General features: G+C 37.1%; 1 protein-coding gene across 2 annotated transcripts; it reads left to right on the top strand.

The window, feature by feature from the left end:
• Positions 1-7,542: 7,542 nt before the first annotated feature.
• mrasa (muscle RAS oncogene homolog a) lies at positions 7,543-24,207 on the top strand. 2 transcript variants are annotated; one of them, XM_067515437.1, is made up of 7 exons: positions 7,543-7,701; positions 11,818-11,888; positions 15,662-15,934; positions 16,663-16,816; positions 19,051-19,150; positions 19,637-19,716; positions 20,861-24,207. In XM_067515437.1, the coding sequence occupies exons 3-7, from the start codon at positions 15,742-15,744 to the stop codon at positions 20,958-20,960; spliced, it is 627 nt and encodes a 208-aa protein (XP_067371538.1). In that variant the 5' UTR covers positions 7,543-7,701; positions 11,818-11,888; positions 15,662-15,741; the 3' UTR covers positions 20,961-24,207. The 2 variants fall into 2 exon arrangements, with proteins under 2 accessions (XP_067371538.1, XP_067371539.1); XM_067515438.1 differs by lacking the exon at positions 11,818-11,888 and having other exon boundaries at positions 7,545-7,701.
• Positions 24,208-25,415: the final 1,208 nt, after the last annotated feature.

Here is a 25,415-nt window from a genome sequence, read left to right on the forward strand (position 1 = left end):
CATTGTTATTTGCCACTTAACTGCTGATGTCACTCCATTTCAGACCTTCACCTGGCTACACCCTGACCTGTGTCCTATCACCTGCTCTCAGTACAACTAATAATGCATTATGCAGGTCCATCTAAAGGTGGAACAGGCCTACTGCTTTAGAATATCTATTTGTAGGTTAATCAATTAATTAATTAATTGTACAAGTCAGTGTATTGTTTGTTATATCACTCGATATTGATAATTGTCACAAAAGTCCAGTCTTTATTCCCAAATATGTTTACAAAAGTTTCTGAATCAAATGACTTCGTTAGTGTTGTTGGTCTAGCGCCTGCCATAGCCTAGTTATATTGGTGGCTTTTGTGTTTGAGGGGTTTGATGTTGTTAGTTTAGGTTTTCGACAACTTGATAATCATAGATGTATTTTGCTGAACCATGTTCAAATAACATAGAAAGCTCTTTTTTCTGAATTCACTCTTCTTCAAACTCTTTCAAGGTGTGAGAGTAGACATGCGAGATGTCTACATTAACAGCGTTTACAGTATGCAATCATGTGGTCCCATAGCTAAATAATACCACACGGAGATATTACAATGTTGTGGAGAATAATTATTGTTGAGAACGTTCAATGATCAATATGATAAGGCTGTTGAAGAGAAATATTCAAGCAGCTGCTAAACCTTAAACACAAAGAATGATTTGTGACTATTACTAGAGTCTGCACTTTACCAAGGATGCTTGCAACATCAGAGCATCATTTTAAAATTAACATGTCCTGGAGTCTCAATCCAATTTGTACTCTAATAACAATTTACTGAGTCTTCAAAAAAGATTTCTGCAGTTATTTCAAGCGTGCTCAGTCATGTGTCAATGTGCTGCTGATGGTGTGGATTTAGTGTGAATTTGGTATCAATCTGAAAATAACCTCAAAAATGTTTCTCCTATTATATGCTCACAGCTACTGAACCTGACTAGAAAAAAAAATGCCCAGCATAGATCAATAAGTTAGTTAGTTAATAAGATTTAGTGGATACAAAACATACATGAAAAAACTATTTCAAAATGAATAAGTAAAACCAGTCTCCCCCACATTGTTTTCTGAGCTGCTGTCATCTGTGGGTGTGATAAATAAATAGGAACTGATCATTATAGCACTACTGGTATTTTCCAATTTATCAGGAGACCACTGCAGTTACTGTGTGTTGTTAGATGTGTCATGTTCCACATGTTACCTGCATATAGTTAAATATTCACACCCTCTCACTGACTAGAAAAAGGACAAATATATTGTGTGTGTAGTTGTTAGTAAAGATGAGTATGTGGGCCATAATCTGTGTTGTGTTGCTGCTGTTAAATTCAAAATAGTGTAGCCAAGCCACGAAAGCCAGGAACAGGTACATAATAGTTGATTTCCACACAGCTGCACATGTTAGTAGTGTCATGTTAGCGGAGGAAGTGAAAGTTGTGCCTTTGCTTAAGACACTAGTGAGAAAACAACAAAAGTCTTTTAGAGTGTCTTAATCTATGCCAGTGTATTGACCTCTAATGGAAATAATTAAGAAAAGAAATTACATTGAGCAACAGCTGGAAAAGTAATGTTTCATATCCAGAGGGTTTTCATTAACACTGAACATTGCATAAATCAAATTAATGAGCTGGTTGTGTTGCAACTGTTGGCAGCGCGCTTTTCAACACACAGATCTAGAATACAACACTTTTTGTTAGCTTGTTCTAATCTCATAATAAAGCACTTTTTCCATTTTTTAAATGAAAAATAAATCACTTGAGAGACAGGCATATTGTCAGTTTCGCCTTCCATTTTCTTATCAAAAGACTTCTTTGACATACTAGCAGTACTCGGAGGGAGCTGGTATGCAGGAATTTTACTCTTTGGGTTGCTGACCTTTACATTGGTATTGCCTACCTTCTTCTCACTCAATATGAGTAGTTTAGAAATAAAACTGAAAAAAGCATCAACTCTTCATCATTTATGTATATCATTAATTACTTAATGTTCCCCACAAGAACGTTTAATTTTAATAATTTAAGTAAGATATTAATCATGTACTTACTTTTACTTAAGTAGAAATTTCAGTGGGTACTTATACGTTTACTACAATATATAGTTGTATGTTTATTTCTACTGTTACTTAAGTGCAGTTTTGAGTACTTTATCCACCACTGTCCTACTGTCAGTAGGATACTCAAAAGTTGTTTTTTATCTTCATCATTTTTGTAATTCATAACTAGTGATTGCTACAATAGTCACGCAGATGAGTCTTTGAATGAAAAGATGTGGAAGTTATCAAGTACTTATGAGCCCATAATTATGTTCTAAACAACTGATAAGGAGGCACCATTTACTGGCCATAGTAAGTATTAGACTGGCCAGAGTGAAATGTGATTAACAGAAAAACTAGAACTAAGAACACATGAGGGAACATGTGTTTGCTGCATCAGCAATATCAAAAATCTGGCAAGGAGTGAGGGTGAGAAGCTAATATTCAGTTGCTGATTGCAGAGAATGTAGAACAGGTGAATGTGTACGGGTTTAAACCTCAAAAAAGGGCAGAGAAAGCCGGAGATGACAACAAAAACAAACCCATTTAGTACAAAGTCATTTTTAGGTCTGCATTTGTTTTGCACACAATAAAAACCTACTGAACCTTCTCAGTTTAATTTGCCTTGTATGTCATAAGGATCCTTCTGAATCTTCTCAAGTGATCACACTGTTGCATGGGTAGTTGACCAGTGGTCAAGGAATCAATGCAATGCTAAGGGTTTGTTAAAGAGAGATGCAGTTCAGCTCAGCTACTGGAGAGTGCAGACGTGACACAGTAACTGAAGCAGAGAAACTGACTACATTCAAGAGAGTTCTTCTCAGCTGCTGAAGGGTGCAGACGTTATACGGTAGCTGAAGCAGAGGAACTCTGACTACAAGAAAGCAAGAGAGTTCGGCTCAGCTACTGAATGGTGCAGACGTGACACAGTCACAGTCTGCACCATTGCACAGTCAGAAGAGTCACACACTCTTCTGTGAGTTCAGACATACTTTGAGAAACTTGTTTGATGAAACTGCTAGTGAACGTGCTTGTGAGATTACTGTACTTAAAGTTGTATGAACAGTTGAACTGTCATCGGCTAAGTGGAGAAGCGAGTACAATAAATGTTCAATGTTCGTCTAACAACGATCTCCGGAGTGAAGTATGTGCTGAAGCATCAGGAGCGTCAGACTGAGTAAGATCACCTCTACAAATAATGTAAAAGATTCATAACCTCACAGTATGCTTGAGTGTATATTTTGATCAAGTCAGATGGTCTGATCCTATCCTATCCTTAACAGCTCACCACTGTCTCCATGGAAACAAGCAAAAGGCAATGGAAGTGTATGTTCATGTGCACATGTGATGTGTGTAATGTGCCTATGGATTGAAGGAGAAAGAGAAAAGCCCTGATTCTATTCTATTCAGAGTGAGTAACCTTAAAAAAATAAAATGGACTAATGTCATTTTGTGTGTTCATTACATTTATGTTCTATTAATAATCAACATCATTCAAGAGCTGTGTCAGTCCTGTGATTAAAACCATTTCCATGGTGTTTCTCTCTGCCTACTACACAATCCGTGCTTGAAGAAGTTCTAATTCTTCTAGTTTCTAATTTTCTAATAAAAAAAAAAAAAAAAACAGATAACACTATCAGTGAGCCCTTGTACAAAATCTCTTGTCATTGGTATTTTAGACTGATTGCAGTGAGACCACCAGCAGTATACATTCAACCCAAACTAAATGTAAACACACTGCATTCTGTCTGCTGCTGCAGGATCTACCTGTGTGTCTGTGTGACCATGCAGTCATTCAAGAAGAGAGGAAGTTTAAATAGTGGTCAAGGAGGCTATTTCCTGGATAGTGATGTGCTTTTTTACACACAGATGCATGTGCACATATTCTGTATGCATTCTACATGTCAGGGAATCAATACTGACACACACAGACGTCACTGGTACTTAATGATCCATGACTCTAAATGTCCACAAGTCTCCCATGACTGCAGCTGTAGGGCTGACATCAGAAAGGCTCAAGCAGCACTGTCTGTGACCCTGTAATCAGCTATAGAAAAATGAGTAGTATGCAGGCGAAACAAAGCTATCACTTCTCAAATTAAGCCACCATCAACTTGCCATCCAATCGAGTGGAGTGACCTCTGAAGGCAAGAATAAATCAGAAACTGAGTTAGTCAATTCCCCACCTCTTTATTGCTTCCTACAAGTCTTTCGAAGCCTAAACAGATCAATAGAAAGATCCTCACATCAAACAGTGCAAGCATTTGACTCCTCAATGAGCATACTGGGAATACAAAATCAGAATTCTTATGGCAGTGCTGAAAACAGCGTGTTTACCTTTGAATTACTATAAGGTCCTCTATAGATAAAGAGGCTGTGCTAAATACATGAAGGTTTTTTGAAAAATGTCAAATACAAATATAAGCATACACATACTTTCCTTTTTTCGGTAGCATAGCTAGTTTGGAAGTATGTGATGCTCATATTCAGTAACTATATGGTATCTGAATTCCACTAAGTTATTTATCCTGCGCTGTATTTATCAGAAATGCATAATTTAGATAAAATGTGTCAGATAGTTTTGAGAACATTACTGTGCCATCGTTCATTTCCCTGAACTATGGTTTTCTTTCCTAAATTCATATATTCTCTCTTAAACACACCGAGTCACCATCAGCTTCTTTATATATTGGCAATTTGCTCCCCTGACCTACCAGGGAGATTGACAACATGAGCTTGATCAACAAAAAATGTAATTCGTATGCAATGTACTGTGCTGCCATGCTCCAGTACTGTAAACTGAGCACAGGTGTCCGCCTTAAGCACACTTGAATATGGTTATCATTACCATGTAAACATCAGCATCTTGGCACACAAACATTAGCATTTAGACCAAAGCACTCTTGTCTTAGTAGAACATTTCAGAGCCACTTGAATGAAAACTTTTCATTGTGGCACAGAATACTACTTGTATGTGTGTTTATAGAAAGAAAAGCTCTGTTTTATTCTTAATATTTTGGGCTACCATTACAATTGCTCGTTAAAGCGATGTAAAAAAAATTGTGTATTAAAAAAATGTAAATTGTGCTCTCCCTCTTAACCACAACTTGAAATAGTTTCAAAAATGCATTTTTCCCAACAGCTGAAAATTGAAACAAAGTGTGTATGTGTCACTGAAATTTACATACTCAGACCTTTCTTTCTAAACCAGCTTTTAGGCAAAAAGACTGTTTATGAAAAAGAGTCACTGTGCAATCTAGATGAATGTGTATGTGGATACACTTTCATGGTTTTCCAGGAAATACTAGGCAAATCTACTGGGAGAGAGACCATTTCATTTCCCATCACTTACAGTCACTGCAATGTGAATCATAAAATGTGTACTACCAGGATTATTTACAGGGGTAAAACTCATATCAGGCATCCTCTTTCCCATTTCAATTGAATTATTTACATCTTTCTCTCCTGCTCTCTCACAGTCATATCTCTTGACAGTTCCGGGTAATGGACTACATCATAAACAGTCTTGCCAGTAATGTGGAAAACGTTCTGTCTTTCTGAGCATATATTTGCATTTGTGTGTTGTTAACTACTTTGTGTCCTATTGTATCTGTTTTTAAATAATAAAGACAATCTCCTGAGATACTGTGCTGTGGCTTGGTGCTTGTGGCTTAGATTTAATATTCAGAATATACTAATTTGTCGGCAAACAACGTTATAATTATGCAGGTTTTATGGGAAGTGTTTCTTTTCAGCTAGTGTGTCTAATTAGTAAGTCTGAAAGAAGGCAGCTCTTTGAATTAGGGTATCTGTAGACCTCATTTGTTAGAACAATGTGGTTTCGAGACCCTTGAAATCTATATAAAATTATTTACCAAACTGTTTCTACATGTGGAACAAAATGAGGAATGTGATAACGCAGAAGAAAAAAACAATATATACTGTTGCTCTTTATTGCTTCTGCTTACACTGCGTATAGTCCACTGAATGCAAATTAAGTACTTGCCCAAATTAAACTGTAGCCTACAGCATCTGCCCTAATGTACTTTCAATATCAATAAACCCATCTTGCCCTCTGTTTACCCTCTCGTCAGTCGTTTTGTATTAAACACACACACCCACACCCACACTCAAACACACGCACAGGCACACGCCTCTCTTGGTTAATCAGATTCGTATCTGTCTTTTTGACCTCTAGTTACTACATGCAAAGGGAGCAGCGTGCAATAACAAAACGTATTACATTTATGTTAGATAAATGCCTTACACATTTAATGTAAAATGGTATATCAGTGTCATATCAGCATGCCCGCAGAGATGCACTGCATTCACCGAACGGGTAAAAACACAACATGTTCTTATCATAATGACTCATCCCATGTGTTAAATGAAAACTAGACTAGAAAAATTATCTCACGAGATAATTGCGAGATCTTGTCTTTCAATCATGAGATGCTTAGTCTTAAGTCATTGTAAATACAGATGTGTAATTATTAGATATTAAGTTTGTAATTGTGAGTTATATCTGAAATTATTTTATGAAATGTACTGTTGTCTATATCTCCAGTTTCTTATTATTTTTTGCTTAGATAATGTTCCACTGCAAAAATCAGACATACCTATGTAATGACCATAAACAATAAGAATATGTTCTAATAATTTTTTAGCAGCATGTAAAATACCAGTAGGACATTTTGTTTTTTTCACATAACACAGGAACACACATAACCCCCCCTCATACACACACTTAAACACACACGCACACACACCAGTGGTTGCATTGTACAGTTGAAGATTACTAAATAACCACCTAAAAGAATAAATTAGTGATGTATTAAATTAGTTGAAAACTCACATCTTTACTTTTTTCTAGCCTCCACCTGTTGCCGAGGTATTTATAGGCTTTACAAATGTATAGCTCATTTACATTTACATTCATTGCGATCCTGTGTCACAATTCTTTGCAATGATGGTACACAGTTATTTGAGGAGAGATTTTATCAGATGTGCTAAAAGTAAACATGAAAAAACACCAGTAGAATATGCAAATTTCCTTGTGCTGATTTAGTCATAATGTAAGTTATTAAATAAGAGCGATTTAAATATCAGCGATTAAATCTTAAAAACAGATATAGAGTCCCCAAACAGACACACAGCACCACATGCCGCATCTTGTAACTCCTGATGAATCTGTTTGACTGGCCCTAAATTAGGAGCGGCTACTTTGACAGGACTATCCCTTTAAAGAAGTCCGCTACATAAGGGAACAGTCCATTTCGCTCAAAAGGGGAACTCGCAAACCTCTTCCCGAGATTTCCAAATGTTAACACACAAAAGACACTGACAGGAAACGAACATGGTAATTTTAGGCTCATCTCGAATACCACATACACCACATCACTCTGAAAACCAGCATTTAATCAGTAAATGTCTTAACAAAAGTGGCGTTCACCCCTTTGGGGCTTTTCTATTTATAGCATCAGCTGTTGCAATACAAAGATTAGCTACTCGACGTATTGTTTCGCAGACGTGGTGAGCGCACATCCCGTCTGCGCGATAGGGCGGCGGTGGTATGAAGCCGAAGACAGAGATGAAGGGGAATATGTCGGTGTGAGGACGTGTTACTGTGTTCACGGCAGCGGAGTTTGTATTGGTAAGTAGCTCTTCTGCTGAGAGAGAAGAGGTCGTGAATGCGTGGGCCAGTGTAGACAACACACACTGTGTAAAATCCTCAACTACTCTCAGTATATCAACAACTTGCTGTAACCTAGCTAAGTGTCAGCTAATTATTTAAAGGTTCGCTTGTTGTAAAAAACACATCAACGCCTGTAAACCGTTTGCGGAAATCCCTGTTTGCTGCAAACTTGAAGAGAAAAATTAGGAAACCGAAGTCCGTTATTCAGGGGCGGCTACTGTCGGTTTTCCATACGGCCTTTCACGCTCTCTCTCTCTGTCTCTCTCTCTCTTTCTCTCTCTCACGCATACACTCACACACACACACACACACACACACACACACACACACACAGAGGGGCCCTGCCTCTGTATGTCAGAAATTCTATCATGGGGTCGAAACAAAACCACTGCTTGGATTTTCTCGTCTGTCAGATTTGAACACGAGACCTTTACGTGCGTGTGTGTTTCACCACCGTTTTTTTAAACAGCTGCACACAGCTGTACTGAAGAACCGCTGGAAAGAGAGAACAGAGAGATTCTTCATGTATCAAATCATAGGATGAGATCATTCAGAAGCACCAGTCAGTCAGCAGAGACACACACACACACACACACACACACACACACACTGGCAAGCACACACGTAAATCACTATTAATAGCAAAATTAAATCACCAGATAATTTTGCTGTCCGAGGACAGATCCCCCTTTATCCTTCCATCATAACTTCATTCAAATGTCAGACCCTGCTGCTGCTGCTGCTGCTGGCAATGGTGACTTTTGCTTGTGAGAGTAATGGATAGCAGTCTTTTCAATGTTATTTCTCAATTTTAAGACAGCTTCAGCAGTGTGTATAGGCGTGGTATTATTTATTAATATAATGACACATGTGAGCTTCAAACCTGTTCTTGTATACATGGAATCCGAACTAGGAGATAAAGTATCATATAATGTTTGTCTGTAGTGTAGAAAAGCAGGCTTGTGAGCAGAAGGCAACAGATTTGCTTATTTTACCCTTGAGCGTTGGAATAAATTAGGAATGAAGGTGGTTTGCGTCTTACTTGAGGCTCCTTCGGGCAGGACAAATGTCCCTTGATCTGTTCAAGAGCAAGATTGGACCTTTCAGCTTACACGCGTGACTCTATGTTGCTATAGTGGTTATAAGGGAATGTGTATAATTGGAAAAAATAGTAATAACCATTTCAAACCTGTCACCTTGCCCATTAAGGTCGAGAAATGCAGGTAATATTGTGCTTTCCAGTCACCTCATTGTGAGTGGCAATTGCAGTTCAGAACTCTTACATCACAAAAAGTATTACCACATTGTTTTAAAAGTGTTGTAGGTAAACATTTATTTGACAAACAGAGTGGCTGATATCCCTAGAGTAATATTCATATGAATAATTGTGTGCTGCTGCTCTGGGCCTCATTCAAGTGTTTTTCGATGTTAAATGAAGTAGTATTTTCACATGTGACAAATTCATAATTATTCGTAAGGCAAGTTTTATCATAGGGCACAAAAAACCATGTTATGTAAGAAAAGAGAAAGATTCAAGATTTAACATTCTTTGTCATTTCAGACAAGGTATTTTAAAAATACACAGACTGAAACGAAATGTTATTCCTCACCAGCTTCTGACAGTGCACAAAACTAGAAGCAGTAATTTGTCCTGTCTTCTTGTTACCGAAATGGGCTTTCATATGATTTCAGCCACAGTCACAGAGCAGTAAGAAAAATGTGTCAAAGTGTGAGAGGAAAGGTGACTTGTGTTTAAATATATATTTGTTTAAGTAGCCCACATTATACTTTTCTTGGTGTTTGAGTAATAATACATTATCTATCTATCTATCTATCTATCTATCTATCTATCTATCTATCTATCTATCTATCTATCTATCTATCTATCTATCTATCTATCTATCTATCTATCTATCTAGAGAAGCAGCAACTACAACCATTCAGAGTCCTTTATTGTAGGTACAATAAAGACAAATGTAGACATATGGAACATACACTTAGAAATAAAACACCACATATTTTGTCCGTAAATTGAATGGAATTGGCATTTCAGCAATAAATGTTGATTTTTGAATGATGGTGGCACTGGAAGCACTAGATCCAGCCTCGGATGAATTTGGACAACATAGTTTTGTACAATGAAAACATGATCCTTTCAGCCGATACAAATTTGCCCATTGAGAGTAAAGGAATTATTTTACCTAATAACCATTTTGTACAGTCATAGTATTGAAGACAACAAAGACTATTTTGTGTGTACTAATATAATATAATATATATATATATATATATATATATATATATATATATATATATATATATATATATATATATATATATATATATATATATATAATATATTAAAGCCAAATACGTTAGTTAAGTTGCAATTCCTACACAACTGCCCATTAGATTTTCAGCTTTTAATAATCCGCCTGCAATTTCCTTTTCACAATACAATTGGACATGATCTGTTGACATACAACAGTAACTTCAGTGATTATTCAGTATCATTGATGCCTGGCAGGGGTTAAGTGATGACATCCGACGTCTTTGTTAAAATTCCCAAAAGGTAAATTATCACAGTGTATAAACGGAAAGGTCAGAGAAGGAAACCCCCAGCAAGTCACGGTCAGTAGTGAGACACTTTGGTTTTGTTTGTGAATAGTTTGCGGATGTGAGCAAAGGAATCCTTAACTGTGCTGTTTTATAAAAACAACATCAGTGAAATTTATAGTTAAATGGGTTCTCAAACAATACTGTGTGACTAGAGGCAAATGTGATCTGCTGTACAACCAGCTATTAGGCTAGCTGCACTTTGTCCTCTCAGCCAAATGTTGCAAATGGTAAAGTCTGGTATCACTGGGGCAGACGAAATAAGCGGGTAGCTGAATTAATTTACCTCATTCTCTGAAATAATGCAGAAATTACCACATGTGTTTGTGTTTCTGTATAAGTTTGTCAGTATATATACACACAGTATAGACAAAAGTCTTGACAAAATAACTTCAAAGAGTTTAAAGACGTATGAATACACAGTGTTAGACATCTGCTGCTTAACTAATCATCAGCTTGAAACACTGTTTCAGGAAGGAAGCTGTACCTCCACTATAATACAGTGGCTCAGATGAGACAATTGCATCTTACTGAAAACTGACTTTGCACTGTGAGGGAGGTGCTAGAGATACATATGGCCTGTACTGATGCTGGTATGAAAATGTTAGGATCCTTTTGTCTTTTTTCCCCTGTTCCCTGACACACTTTAATGAATTATTGCTTTCACTTAAGTTGTATCCCTGACAAAAACCAGAACCTTTCCTGGCTCCCACAAAGAACATCAGGGTTCAGGAATTAGGCAAAAGGTTGTAGTTTACTTCAGAGCAAAATGTTTAACACATTTTTCCAAGGTGTGTTTTATAAGCCAAAGTTTAAAAATTAAGGGTACGTTTTTGAGTTCAGTCTAAAATAATTTGCTAAAGATGGTGTTGGGCTGGGGTCTGTCACATGACAGCATCTTAAAGTTTTAACAGATTTTGAACTCTGAACCAAGAGCACATGCTTTGAATGATCGATGAGTGTTAATATCAGTGTTACTGTACATGCAGGGGTGTGCACCACTGTGTCCCTCCTTATTCCTGTTCTGTGAGCTATGCTGCTACTCTGTTCCCATGTGACGAGGGAAGTCCCTTTATCCTTTCTCAAGGCAGCAACTAGTCACTTCTCAGAGCCCAGAGGGGCCTTATGTAACGCCAGGACAAGCTTTAGTACCTTTTTACTATAAAGCCATATACATGTACAGTCACATGTCAGAATGGACAGATGTGACAGAGCACTGTCACCTTCTGAGATGTGACAGTAGTGGGTTAGAACTTGAGGTAGGATAAAAAGCACATGAGGTATAAATTAAGCTTTCTCTGATAAGCAATAAAGAAATTATGTTTTCTTGCCCCCTGACTTATAATGCTGCCCATATTAATATTTTTACAGTTTTCTAAAAATGTGCATCTCACATAGCAAGGCCAAAGCAAGAGGACAAAGGTTAAATCCCTTTTTTTCTGTAATTTTGCATTTCAGTCATCATCACATAGGAGTGAGCTAATTGACGGTTTTAACAGATGAGGACAAAAACTTTCAAGTCTTAGCAGGTAACATGTTTTTTCATTTAATAAAATGTTTTTGCCTCCAGTTCCTGATCATTGTTACACAAAAGCCAAACCATTATTTTTTTTAAATCAATTTATAATCAGTTCTTTAATCTGAATTACACAGTAACTATTGTGTACAATTTCACTTCTTCCAGAGCAAGATATTTACCAAATAATTAGCTCTATTTCAGTAGTGGAAGGTCAAACATTAATCAGAAGACTTACATTCATAAACAACAGTATTGCTGTGCATAATACTGTATGTATGGTAGCTTAGAGTGGCCTGCTGAAACATAGTTTATAAAGCCACTTTGGTTAGATGACTAACTTACAGTACAATTTCCTCTTACCCAAAGGAATTTGGGTTACACTGGTGTTTCAACCACAGAATGGTGAGCGTTGTTTCAGAGAACTGTGTACCCCACCAAATAGATTCATAGGAGGGAAATACTGACACACCCTACAAGGGTTACGACCTGACTTGGCTTCAGACAGGCCACACCAAGCATGGCTCTTGCGAAAACGGCAGCTGGTGGCAGATTTTGTGATTTCTTGGTGCTTTTCAGTCTGTTTTATGCTAGTTTTCTGCACAACACTGAAAATCTTTCTGTGTCTTTTGAAATGTAATAATGGTTCAGAGAAACATTTCGCAACTTTGTTACAAGTCCGCCAGCTGACTGGAGAAGTGTTCCATCAGAAATTTGAGCTACAGGTTCTCTGCCCAACCTGGCAGACTGACTGCTGCAGACTGATCGATCGGCTGACTAACTTTGTAAGGGAAGGAAACCTCTTCCTTCCCTCCATTGTGCTGTGCAGGAAAGGATGGAGTGTAGCCAGCTGACAGCTGTTTCCTGGTGGATGAAGGCAGAGTGGGTGCATGGGTGGGTGGATGGTGTGTGAAATATCTCATGGTTTCACAGTAAGATGCAATAAGCAAGTTTTATTTTGAAAGGTTTATATCAGCAATTTCCATGGTGTAAACCCTTTAGTATAAACCTCACAACTTATTATTGCTCTTGAAATGCTTTTATATCTAAAAATCACTCTTATGGTTAATTATGATTAGACCTTGGGGTGGGGGGAGTGGGGGGGTTGGGGGGTCACAACTGATTTGACTAAGTTGGACCAAGCTCTAGTTGTAGACAGTATAGAAATAATTGTGGTTACATGATGATGACTTAAGAACTCCTGTTTGCGGCCAACACGAGATTGAATGTTCTTTAAGCGGATTGTAAACTAGTGGTTATTTTGGATCAATTTAAGATTGTGTATTCATCACCATATTGTAACATCTCTGTCAACTTTGTCCTCATATGACCTTACTTCCTCTCCCTCGCTCTTCTGTTTACGATTTTTCTCACCCTACAGTTCTCTTGTGTCACGCTCCTCCCATGTCTTTTTCTTTATGCAACTCTCGTAGAAACTCTCTGTGGCATGAGTTTTTTTTTTCATAAAAGCATTGCACAATTTAAAGTTCCTACATTATCGTATTGCCCATAACAGTTTTAACCACACAGTATCCCTGTGTGAATGTACTGTACCCCTAAAATTAGTCTTTTTTTTTGCTTGACTTTGAAGAAATATTCAAAAATATGCTTTCAATCAACCTATCATATTGTAAAAAAAATATATTTATTTTTATTTTTAAAAAAACCATAATTACAATCTTTGGATATTTGTCTTTGTCCGCACCATCATATATTTCTCTGCTGGATTCGTGGTTATAGTGAGCCAGGGAGAGAATGTGTCATGAGCCTGGTTTCTGCTACCTGCCCAGTGTTGGTTATAAACAGGCTCACTAGGCTTTATCTAACCCTATTCCATGAAGTTATTATATTCATGCAGGTGAGAGTGATCAGAGCTTTATGTGGCTTCTGCTCTTTCCTTATATTTGAAAATCTTGAAAATTCTCTTCGTACAAAAACATTGGAAGAATGTCTGTCTTTGTAGACAGACCAGCTTTTAATTACAATTCAGGTGTGTATGCCACCTTTTTAAAATAAAAGCCTTTCATACTTTGCCTGTTGTCTTGATATAAAACAGAAACCTCAGGAAACATTTGGTTTGCATTAGCAGTATCGTAACTGAAGGACAGTGAAAGAAAAGATCTCATGGGTTTGACAAGGTCACGAGAGAAGAAGTGCAAGTTTGGGCCCTTGATGTGTTTAAGCAAGAATATAATGTAGAAGGTATGTAGTTAACCACAATGTGGCCACAATGCTAATATTGTACATACTGTGGCTTCATAAATTGTTTAGAACCCTTTCTGCAAAATGTACTGGGACTTGGATTTTTAAACAAACAAACAAAAAAAAAAACAGCATTTATTAGACAAGGTAAGATAAGATAAATCTGTATTCTTCCCACAGTGGGTAAATATTCATGTTACAGAACCAGCAAAGGTGTGCAAATGTGCGGAAAGAATCTGAAAAAAAGTCAAGGAAAAAAATTTATATACATTTAAAAAAATACAATATAAATAAGTAACGTTTTACATTTTAATTGTACAGGACAAATAAGTATACAATCACAGTGTTACATCAGTAGCAGGAATGTATATTATAGTGAATATTAGTTCACTGGGAGCAGCTCTGGTCGTAAAGTCTAACACCAGCAGGGAGAAAAGACCTACGATATCGTTCCTTCAGGTGCTCAGAGATGTCACTATGTCATACAGGGGCTGGGATGATAGCTTGACTACCATCCTCCTTTCTCTCACCTCCTTTACTATGTCCAGGGGCATCCCCAGGACTGAGCTGGCCTTCCTGATCAACTTATCCAGTCTGTTCCTGTCTGTTGTAGAGATGCAGCTGCATCAACAGACCACTCTATAAAAGATGGCTGAGACCGTCATAGTCAAAAAAGGTCTTCAGCAGTTCTCCTTGCATTTCAAAAGACATTAGTCTCCTTAGCAGAAGGAGTTTTTTCTGTCCTTTTCCATAAAGTGCATCTATGTTTTCAGTCCAGTCCAGTTCTTTGTAAGATTTCATTCTCTCAATGTCCTTTCCCTGGATGTTCGCTAGTGGTGGTGTATGTCTGCAGAAGTCCACCACAAGCTCTTTGGTTTTACCTGCATTCATCTGGAGGCAGCTCTGCTGGCACCAGACCACAAAATGCTGCACCAGTCTGTCATCATCATCTGTGATCAGACTGATGATAGCATATAATTGTAGGTCTATACTCAGTAGCCCACAAAGACTGCATTTGCCAATGCAATAAAACTTTAAGGTCACTAATCACAACCTGGTGGAAGAGCATCAGTTCCATGTTAACCAGAAAAAGAAAAAGGTTCAACACTTACTTTTTACTCAAAAGATTTGTTTTAACAAAAACATTACTTCTATTGAATTACTGTACAATACCCTCATATTGTGCATGCTGAGACCCACTATAAGAATATTAATGATCCTGTTAGCAAAATGTTAATAATTTAAAAGTCAGGTATCTCAAAAGCAATAAAAGGACAGTTAACACCAATGTCTCTGCTCACTTTTCACTTCAGTTTATTTTTCAATCTTTCGTTGTTGGGTGCAACGTACGTGGAATCACCCCTACTGATACCCAGCTGTAAAAATATGTATTGTAGGTGGACTTAATAATAGTGAACGTCTCTCTCCCTGCTTGCTCTGGTCTTTTATTTCCATGGTGATGAAAAAGCAGCTGCAACAAAGAATGTTACCGCCTCTCGCTCATTGTCTTTCCCTCTCTGACTGTTGCTCCCTTCTACAGAATATCATTTGTCAAACAGACTTTATTTCCCTCTCTCCCTCTAGGTCCTCCATTCCAGCCAGGTGCGTCTTATCACCCACCTACTAGCCTAATTTCGACCTTTACCATCTCTTTGGAGGTCGCCATGGCGACCAGCGCTGTGCCAAGTGACAACCTGCCAACATATAAGCTGGTGGTAGTGGGGGACGGTGGTGTTGGGAAGAGTGCCCTCACCATCCAGTTTTTCCAAAAGATCTTTGTGCCAGACTATGATCCCACGATAGAGGACTCATATTTAAAACACACAGAGATAGACGGGCAGTGGGCAATACTGGATGGTAAGTAAAAAAGTGTGAAATCAGACAGCTCTCGTAGATGGACCTATGTCTCTATGCTAATCTTTCAATTAATTTTTTCTCATTTCCCTTTGTGATTAAATTATTGTTACGTGAACATATAAAAATGTGTAGTAGCTATTTTCTAGCTAACTCTGTAACAGCAGTTCTCAAAAAAAGCTTAATTTACAAAAAAGGCACTCGTTGTTGCATATGGAAAACAATAAGATTTGATCTTCTATAAAACTTCAGTTTATACAGCTTATAGGAACCCATCTTTGTAGAAACCTTTGACATTCTATTGACCACCATTTACATATGCCTATGCCAGAAAATATCCCTTTTTCTGAGGAACGTTTTTATGTTAAGGTAGAAAAGGTTTGATTGAGTCACAGGACCAAATTCGCTTAGAGTTATAAAAGTGCACAGGGTTGGTAAATATACAAGTCACAAAAGAAAAAAAAATAATTTTTTAAATTTTATGTGCAAATTGGGTCATTTTGTAGACATTACTAAATCAATTAGAAACTATTTGAAGTAACTCTTGTATAGATTTTAGCATGCTAATTTTGTTCTTTAGCCTAGATGGTGCAGTAAAAATAAAATAAAAATGACATGGAAAACTTTTAGAAGCAGTTTTCCACTGCCACTGAAAAGCAGAAGAAAAGAAGTCAATTAAAAGGTCAGTCTGTAATATTTAGTAATGTATTTGTGTCCCTCTGTATTTATAGTCCTGGACACAGCTGGCCAGGAAGAGTTCAGTGCTATGAGGGAGCAGTATATGAGGACTGGAGATGGCTTCCTTATTGTCTTCTCTGTGACAGACAAGGCCAGCTTTGAACATGTTGACCGGTTCCATCAACTCATATTACGGGTCAAAGACAGGTAAAATACAACAGCTTGCCTGAGCAACACACAGCAGAACTAATTTTTGTGCACCATGCATACACATGCTCACACAGCAAAGGAATAAATGGGTATGTCCAAGAGTTAGTTTTCATGATTTTAGTTTACAGAATTGTGCTAAGGAGGTAATAATGTCAAATGTGCTTTGACAGCTGCTCAGCTTCCCCTTCTTGTTTAAGGAAGATACATTTGTAGCCCATTTGCCTATTAAACGATTCTTGTGTGTTTTTTATTTAATTATTTTTTTTTGTTTTTGTGATTATGATCACCAAAGTCTTTGCTCTAAGAACACAGTGAGTCAATTTGGATAAGCTACAGCATATGAACAGTTACGCCATCTTCACTAGATAGTTTGGAAGTGAAAACAAAAGAGAATACACCCAAATGTTAAATGCACTGAATTCACTGAATTGAAAAACTCTGTGCACAAGTATGGTAAATTTAGTAAGTCAAAGTTATTGTACCAGGAAGCCAAAGTTGCCAAAAGAGGAAGTAGTTTTGTCAGATCTAATAGACATTTACATTATAGTAAAACTTGGGGATTGTGTATAGTTTGCTTATGTATTTAGTTTTTATTTTTGTGATTTTACCGCACTATGTACATTATTGGGAGAATAATGATGAGGACACCAATTCAGAAGAAACTCCTAAAATAAAACACAGCTTGAAATTTACTGAAGTCTTATTCGGCAGGGTCACGTCATCCTCTGTCGTGGTCTTATTCCACAATGTTCATGTCCTACTTAAGAACAAATACACTAAACAGACTTTGCATCTCTCTCAGTTCAAAGTGACTTTTGTTGACTCATCAGATTTTATATTCTCTGCACTAAAGGTAGTATTTTGATATCTTTCAAGACAAGAATGGTCAGCTTGTTTTCCTTGCCTGGCTCCTAAAATTGCAATTCATTTTATCAGAGCATCAGGGTGCTAAAGTCTGTCAAAGTCTGTTAAGCTGAATATCAGTTATAGGACAGGATGAGCATCTGCTTACTGACAGTGACTGTGAATGGAAAACACAGCTGAGCTTGTGATTAAAGAAAACTAGAAACTTGAACTGACCAAGTTGTTGTTCGTCAATAATTAGAGGTGTTTAACTAACTGACTCTGAGAATCACAGTGTGGCACAATTATGACACACTGACAATTTGGGAATCTCATAAAGAGCTTTCCTCAGAGTAAAAACATTGTTGTCTGAAACATGCCCAGTTTTAAAGCTTAATTGGAAAGCACAAATAAACTGACAAGATAATTGCTTTTTCAAGTTTATATTATTGGACTTATCAAAGATATGGTAATCGTCTTTTATTGGCGCTCATTGAGTTTGTCGTCGTGGTAATCTATACGTTAAATACCATCATACATACAATACAGTTAGAATTTCAAATGTGGAATACTTTAATATTCGTCTAAAACCAATTCCAAAAAAGTAGGTAAGATGTGAAAATGTAAATAAAAAAAAAAAAATGAAACTCATATTTTAATCACAATAGAACATAAACAACATACTGTATCAGATGTTGAAACTGAGATATCTTACAATTTCATAGAAAATATTAGCTCATTTTGAATTTGATGGTAGCAACACATCTCCAACAAGTTTAAAGAGGAGCGACAAAAGGCTGGAAAAATATTTGGATTCCTTGTCCTGTGGACTAAAGAGGAGATCATAAAGAAGATCATCCAGCTTGTTATCAGGATCCCGCCTGGAGAAATTAAATTGGAACAGCAAGTAATTGTATTTGTAGAAAGAAATAATGATAAACACATGAACAGTTTTTCAGTGGCTGTGTGCATGGTTTGTTCTTACTTGCAAAAGAAAAAATCTGCAATCCTCTGCTGACCAACTATGGCAGCAGCACTGACTTGCAGCGGTGACCCTTTTCAGAATCCCAGCAGAAAGTTAAAACCAGAATAGCAGGGAAAGTCTTACAGTATGGCGACATCATTCCCCACACAGTTATCACAGCTTGACGTTAACTTCACCTTCTATAGACAACTGTTGTGGATTACAGAGCTGCTTCGAAGAAAATAAGATGTATAAAGCGGAAGTACTGTAAGAGGTAAATCTGAATTTAAAGACTGACTATAAAGACTATAACACTAAAAAAGTCTTGATTTATTAAAGTTGCTTTGATATTTAAGCCCATTATAAGATAAACATAGTGTGTGTGTGTGTGTGTGTGTGTGTGTGTGTGTCCTTTTTCTCTCAGGGAGGCCTTCCCCATGGTGTTGGTTGCCAACAAAGTGGACTTGGTCCATCTAAGAAAGGTCACAACAGACCAGGGTCAAGAAATGGCTGCAAAACATAATGTAAGTCCTATTCCTCAAGCACTTCTGCCTGATGTACGTGTAGTAAGAACCTGTATTGGTAAAACTGTCCATAACTTCTTTTACCTGAGTTTTTATCTGCGCACGTGTTCACTTCTGAAATTACACACAGTGGAAATTCCTTGTACAGCTCAGCCCAAAGTCAGAGTAAAAAAAAAAGAGGTCAACATGAAAAGATTACACACTTGTTTTCATCCTGCCAGTTGAGTAATCACTGTCATTTCCATAACTGGAAATGTCTTTGTGGGGCTTCCTACTTGTTCCAGTTCATTAGAACATTTGTGACCCCTATTTAGTCCACACTGTGTAGTATCTGATAATTACTTTTTATTTGACTGCTAATGATAGTGTGTTTTGTAATATTTTATGTACATTTATTCTTTAGCTAAATTTAGTTTCCTAACTAGCCATCACCAGTACCACTCACTGTATGCTTGGGTTTTGTAATATTTCTTCATATTTATTCAGATAACCTATATTGAAACTAGTGCCAAGGATCCTCCGATGAATGTGGACAAAGCTTTTCATGAACTGGTCCGTGTTATAAGGTAAACGCCCAGGTTCACTACTGTTGTTTGTCATGTAAAAAGCTTGAGATATTTGAATGCAATGTATGAAAGACAGATCTATGCGCACTAAGAGCTACTTAGGACATTAGTGATTTAATCTTAATATGTTGTTTACAAGCTAAAATACAATCATGAAATCTGATTAAAATTTTCATCTGAAAGTGTATGACCCTCATGTCCTTTACTTCCTTAGATATTTGTGTCAGTGACACAGTGTTATACTGGTTTTTAAAGGGCAGTGAAATGTTCTAAGAAGCAATGGAATAGGAAAGAAAAAGCAAATCCCAGAGTTATTTCCTGTCTTGACACACATGCAGTTTCAGAAGAATTCGGTTTATGCTCACATTTTCTGTGGTCATATCCTGTTTCAAGGGCTTCGCTTGAGTTTACCCCTATTTTTGAAAAAAAAAAAAAAAAGTAACATTGTGCATGTGGTGCATCTGCAGCTGACTCATGAGGAAACTCTTCTTTTCGTCATAAACTAAAACAGAGGAGAGTAGCTTAATAAAACAACATTGCCCACTTGTGGTTAGATTGTAGAAAGCATGAAAAAAAATCATAAATTATGTTCACAAAATATGAAATAAAACAATACATGTTTTACCAAAAGTGAATTAAGATAGATAGAAATGATACATTTTGGAAAACAAGTCTATTTGCTTCCTTGTCGAGATGTAAAAGCAAAGATCAACCCAATTCACCTCGCAGCTCCAACAAAACAGCTGACGATTTACTCATCCAAACGAAGAAATAGTCTGAAATCTCACATAAAACCAAGTTCGGTTTTATACTTCGATTTTTCTATGGATAAAAACAATGCTCCATATACCTACAACATGTTTTAAGGCTTTGCAGTCTTTGTGCTTAGCTAAGATATAGGCTGTCTCTTACAACAATAACTTAACTACAATAAGAGTTAGTATTCAACTTCATATCTCACTCTTAGCAAGCAAATAAACTTTTTTGTTAAATAACTCCCCTACTACCAGCTTTGACTTTAAAGGTAAGCACTATTTTATATTAGATTTGCATATTCTAAGGTAATCTGAATAGCTCCTAGAAAGATATAAATTTGAGAATTTACTCAAACTGTTTCTGCTAATGTTCTTTGCAACCTTCCCAGACAACAGGTCCCAGAGCGAAACCAGAAGAAGAAAAAGAAGATGAAATGGAGAGCCGAACGTTCCACAGGTTCTCACAGGTTCCACTGCTCCATATTGTGACCTCCTTCATCTCCTTTATTATCTTTATCATTCTTAACTTACACACCCTCACACACACCCGGATACCTTCTGGATGTCAGGGAACTCCCCAGCAGTGGTTAACTCCTGGAGCACAAAAAGGGAGAGGGGGGGCTGCACAGCTTGATGGACCCAGAGGGACAGAAGTAGAAGTAATCTGAAATAGCCCTGGGATGCATTCTGAGCCCTCTCTCCTTCATTCATGGTCCCTTTCAGAGCTTTTTTAACACTGTCATGTGCATTCCACTCAAAACTACATTGTCAGAGAACAGCTTGTCAGTCAAGTGTTTTTTTTCCCCAAATGTTTTATCGAATACTGCACAAAATATCAGACTCAACAGATGTCATCAATTTGACTTTGTCTTCTTGAGAAAGGGAAGGAAATGGGAGGCCTCTCAAAGTGTTGCCTTGTGTCCAACTCCAACAACCTTCTGGTTGCATCACCTTTTTATTCTCACACTCGTACAGTTTCTGGAAGCACCAGTTCCCTCTTTGTGAAGGGAGAAAATAACGAACATGATGAAGGGCGTAGCAGGTGAATATCAGAGCAATGATTCTCTATTTGTAGTGAAAATACATGTTGTGCAGTGTTTGTTAATGAGTGAACTGCAAGTTCTGTGAGTATAACGTGTACCTCGTGGTCATGGGATGCTCTGGTTTTGAAAAGTCAGTTCGGAGAGGCTTGGAAGGACATATCATAGCAAGCGGAAGAATTGTGATGTGATGTTGAGAAATTGTGTCGTATCAGTTGACAGGTGAGTGCTATGGCCATATCAGTTTCTTGAATAAGTGTTTGAAAATGGGAACTGTAGAAGAGAATAACATTGGTCAGTGTATGTGGTTACACTTTAATGTAAATGTAACAGGTTTTATAAAGACATTGACGTGTCAGGAGCCATGTTTACAGACATTCTTATAAAGGGGTTATTTCCCACGTGTGTACTTCATCAGTTATTTCAAAATAATTCATGTTGGTTTAGATTGCCTCTTCAGTCAGTGGTATGAGTGCAATCCTTAACCAGCATTGCATGAACAATAGCCCTAATATTATTTTGCCTAAGTCTTAATAAATTTATTACCTTTAAAGTTTTTTTTTGTAACTAATAAAAATAGAGAAAATTACAAATATATTTGTGATATTAAAAAACCTAATTAAAAGGGTGCAATGTAAATCAATTCAATGCTGTTTTGAAAGGATCTGTAGGAAATTATTGAACTAGTGTAGATTTTGGCATAATGTGATGTTTCAGATCTGAAACAGGCTGGAGAAGCTGATTTGCACTGGTCACTAACCAAAATAATGTGATGTCACTTTACTTCACAGGGGCTTTAGGCAGTATGATGCTCCTAGGGTTTAAAGCCATGCTAACCTAGTTACAGAGTGCTCTCAGTTGTAGGGAATCCACACACGCAAGGCAACAAAGCATTCAGCATATTCATGTTCGTAGTCTTAAGGTGGGTAGGAATGTACAGTTTAATAACCTATGAAATGGCTTGTACTGTTAACGCACGAAAGTGTCGGTGGAAAAATTTTTTTGTCTGGATGAATACTGTCTCTTGAAGGAATACATTTTTGCACTTTTAATACAAGTTTTGACTTTCCTATTGGCATGTTGTTCTGTGTTCAACTCTTTAAGTGAAATGAAAGACACAGTCAAAATGAACTGAATGTAAAATAAGAAAAAAATAAGTCAGTGGGCGATTAGCCTTGTAGCCCTTTTGTGCCTGTGTCTAATATTTGCCATGTCAGTGATTGTAACTGAGATAATAATGAGTTGAAATGTAATCATTCCAAAGGCATTGAAGGAAAAGGTCCATATTACCCTTATGAATTAAGGAGTGTGAAAAATCCTCTGTTTGGTGAATGACATACAAATTCAGCTCAGCATGAAAGTGTAAACTCAGCCTCAGCTAAAGATGGAATACAGTATTATAATCTATATCTACTGTTAAAGGGACTTCACAAAGAGTTTCCTCAAAGCATTAAAGTACTGATGTGTGAGCAGTGAAGCCACAGACTCTGGATCATGGGGGCGCAAAAAAAAAAGTAAAAAAACAAAAACAAGTTGGATGAAAATGTTGCATCATGTATGTTTGATACCATTTTGTATTATTGATATGACTCTTGCAAAGTGTTTTTTAAATGACTGAATAATTTATTACTGTCTGTTACCTCAGCGTGTCCCAGACCTGGACAAAACACGTAACTCCTGCATATTTTCTTTTCTTTTTCTTTTTTCCCCCAGTTAAATCTAAATATAAGAGTCTTGTAATGTGTTGTGGACCCCTCTACTTTACAAAGGAGAAAAAGTTTCTCATCCAACTTATGACATATGATTCATTGGTCAATGTGAAATTCCATAAATAAATAGTTCAGTATTTTGAAAAATACCCTTTTGCTGTTTTGCTAAGAGTTAATGGGGAACATTGATACCACTCTTGTATCCGTATGCCAAATATGAAGCCACAGCCAGCTGCTGGTTAGCTTAGCTTAGCATAAGACCACAAAAGTGAAAACACACCAGTGAAGCCCTCTCTGAAACAGCAACTATGTTGTTGCTCAGCTATAGAAGTTTTTATTTCAGTTGGCTTTACCTCCTGGATTATGTGTTAGCTGTAAACAGAGCCAAGCTAACCATTCCTTCTTGTTTCCAGTCCTAATGCTAAAATAAACTAAGCACGCTCTGTTTTCAAATCTTCTGAACTAACTCAGCAAGAAAGCAAAAAGACATTTCACAATGGATTCTTTTTAAAGGCAAAACATTTTATCTAACATCCAGATGTTTTCTCCCTATACTATTGAACTTTTTGCTTCAAGGTCCAAAGGTCCCTTTCTCACATTAACCATAGTGGCTGGTACAAATAAATTTGCAGGTTTATTGCATGGTTTGGCATATTACCAGATATTTGAGCATTTTTAGCAGTGATTGGAGAGGTAGCATTTTTTTCCCAAATAAACAAGTATTGTGGAAGTTATGCAACTCATTTGAACTGCTGAAACATCAGTTTGTAAATGGCCATGTTAAAACAAGAAAAAAAAAAAACTTGGGGGATTACTACACCAGTTGTGTAATGTGTTTTGGGACAGGTCTGTTGTGTTCTAACTGGATGTGTCAGACTGAGGAGCTAGACAAGGCACAAATGAACTGTGGCCTTTTTATCTAGCCTCAGGGGTCGATATTTCAATAATAATAATAATAATAAAACAAAATCAAGTATTGTGAATACATATTTGACTTCTTTATTCATGGTTTAGTACAATGCAGACTCCAACACGAACTCACCACTGACTAAACCTGTGACCAGACCTATGTTCAGCAGTCACAGTGAACATGGCTTCACATGTTTCAAGAGTTGCTTGTTCAGCAGAAACTCGCCTCATTAATCCTTAGAGGCGTCAGGGCCCATTAGGTTCAACACTGAGAATGCTGAAAACTCCATTTTGCCTCATTGATTTTAATCCCTCTGGGAAGTGGGGCAGGCTGGCTCACAGAACAGATACCGCATCTCTGCTGCTGATTTACATTCATGTTCCTTTCCGTGTCAAATTGGAGCGAATGGTGCACAACATGAAAGAGATTAGAGCTGCAAGATGTTTTTCAGGGTTATTAAGACGACTGGTATAATTTCTATCCTATAGTAATTAACCATGGGAACCACCTGACAGGCTTCAAAGTTAAATATTTCAAGTGCGGATAAGTCAACTTGCAGCTGAAAGATTGCTCCAGTTTAACCTTCATTTGATAAGGATAATTACCTACACATCAATATTTATTATGAGGGATAATATAGGGGAACACAACAGCAGTGAAGGCCAGCAAAGAAACCACGTTCTCTTTACAAAACTGCAGATTTTCCTTCCATATTATGTTAAAAGATGAACAAAAAAGTAGACACAATTTGCCTGTATTTTTAAAAGTTGTGCTTCCTCCGAATGCTATTCAACAGTTCAACCACTGGGGGGAAGCGTGTCACCAGTTTACTTTAGTCTCCTCTTTCATTGTGCAGTAATGGTTTTGCCAAATGCAGAATGTTTAAAATTCAGGTTAAATTAAAAAAAATGTTAAAAAGATTCTTTTAAAATTAAGATTAAGATTTTAAAAAAGTACACAACCTGAATGTCATTTCACGTTACATACAACAAAAGCAAAATGTTCAGTAGGTCTTATGCCACTGCTTTTTAATACACACTTCTAATTTAAATGGAAATGAGCAATATGAAAAAATAAAAGCAACAGATGTTCGATCAAGACACAGTTTTTCTGTGGAAAAGAGCCAAGAGTGACTTTTTAGATCATGCTGAGCAACAAGGTGTGCATGCACAATAGTAAAAGAATGGCTTTCCTCAGTTGTCTCTGTTGTGTCACGTGAAATCAATGGATCTGAGCTGGAAAAAGCTCATGTCTACTGTTATATTATTGGTCTTAGATTCTTACC

Source organism: Channa argus, chromosome 9 (genome assembly GCF_033026475.1).
Source record: "Channa argus isolate prfri chromosome 9, Channa argus male v1.0, whole genome shotgun sequence".
Taxonomy (NCBI): Eukaryota; Metazoa; Chordata; class Actinopteri; order Anabantiformes; family Channidae; genus Channa; species Channa argus.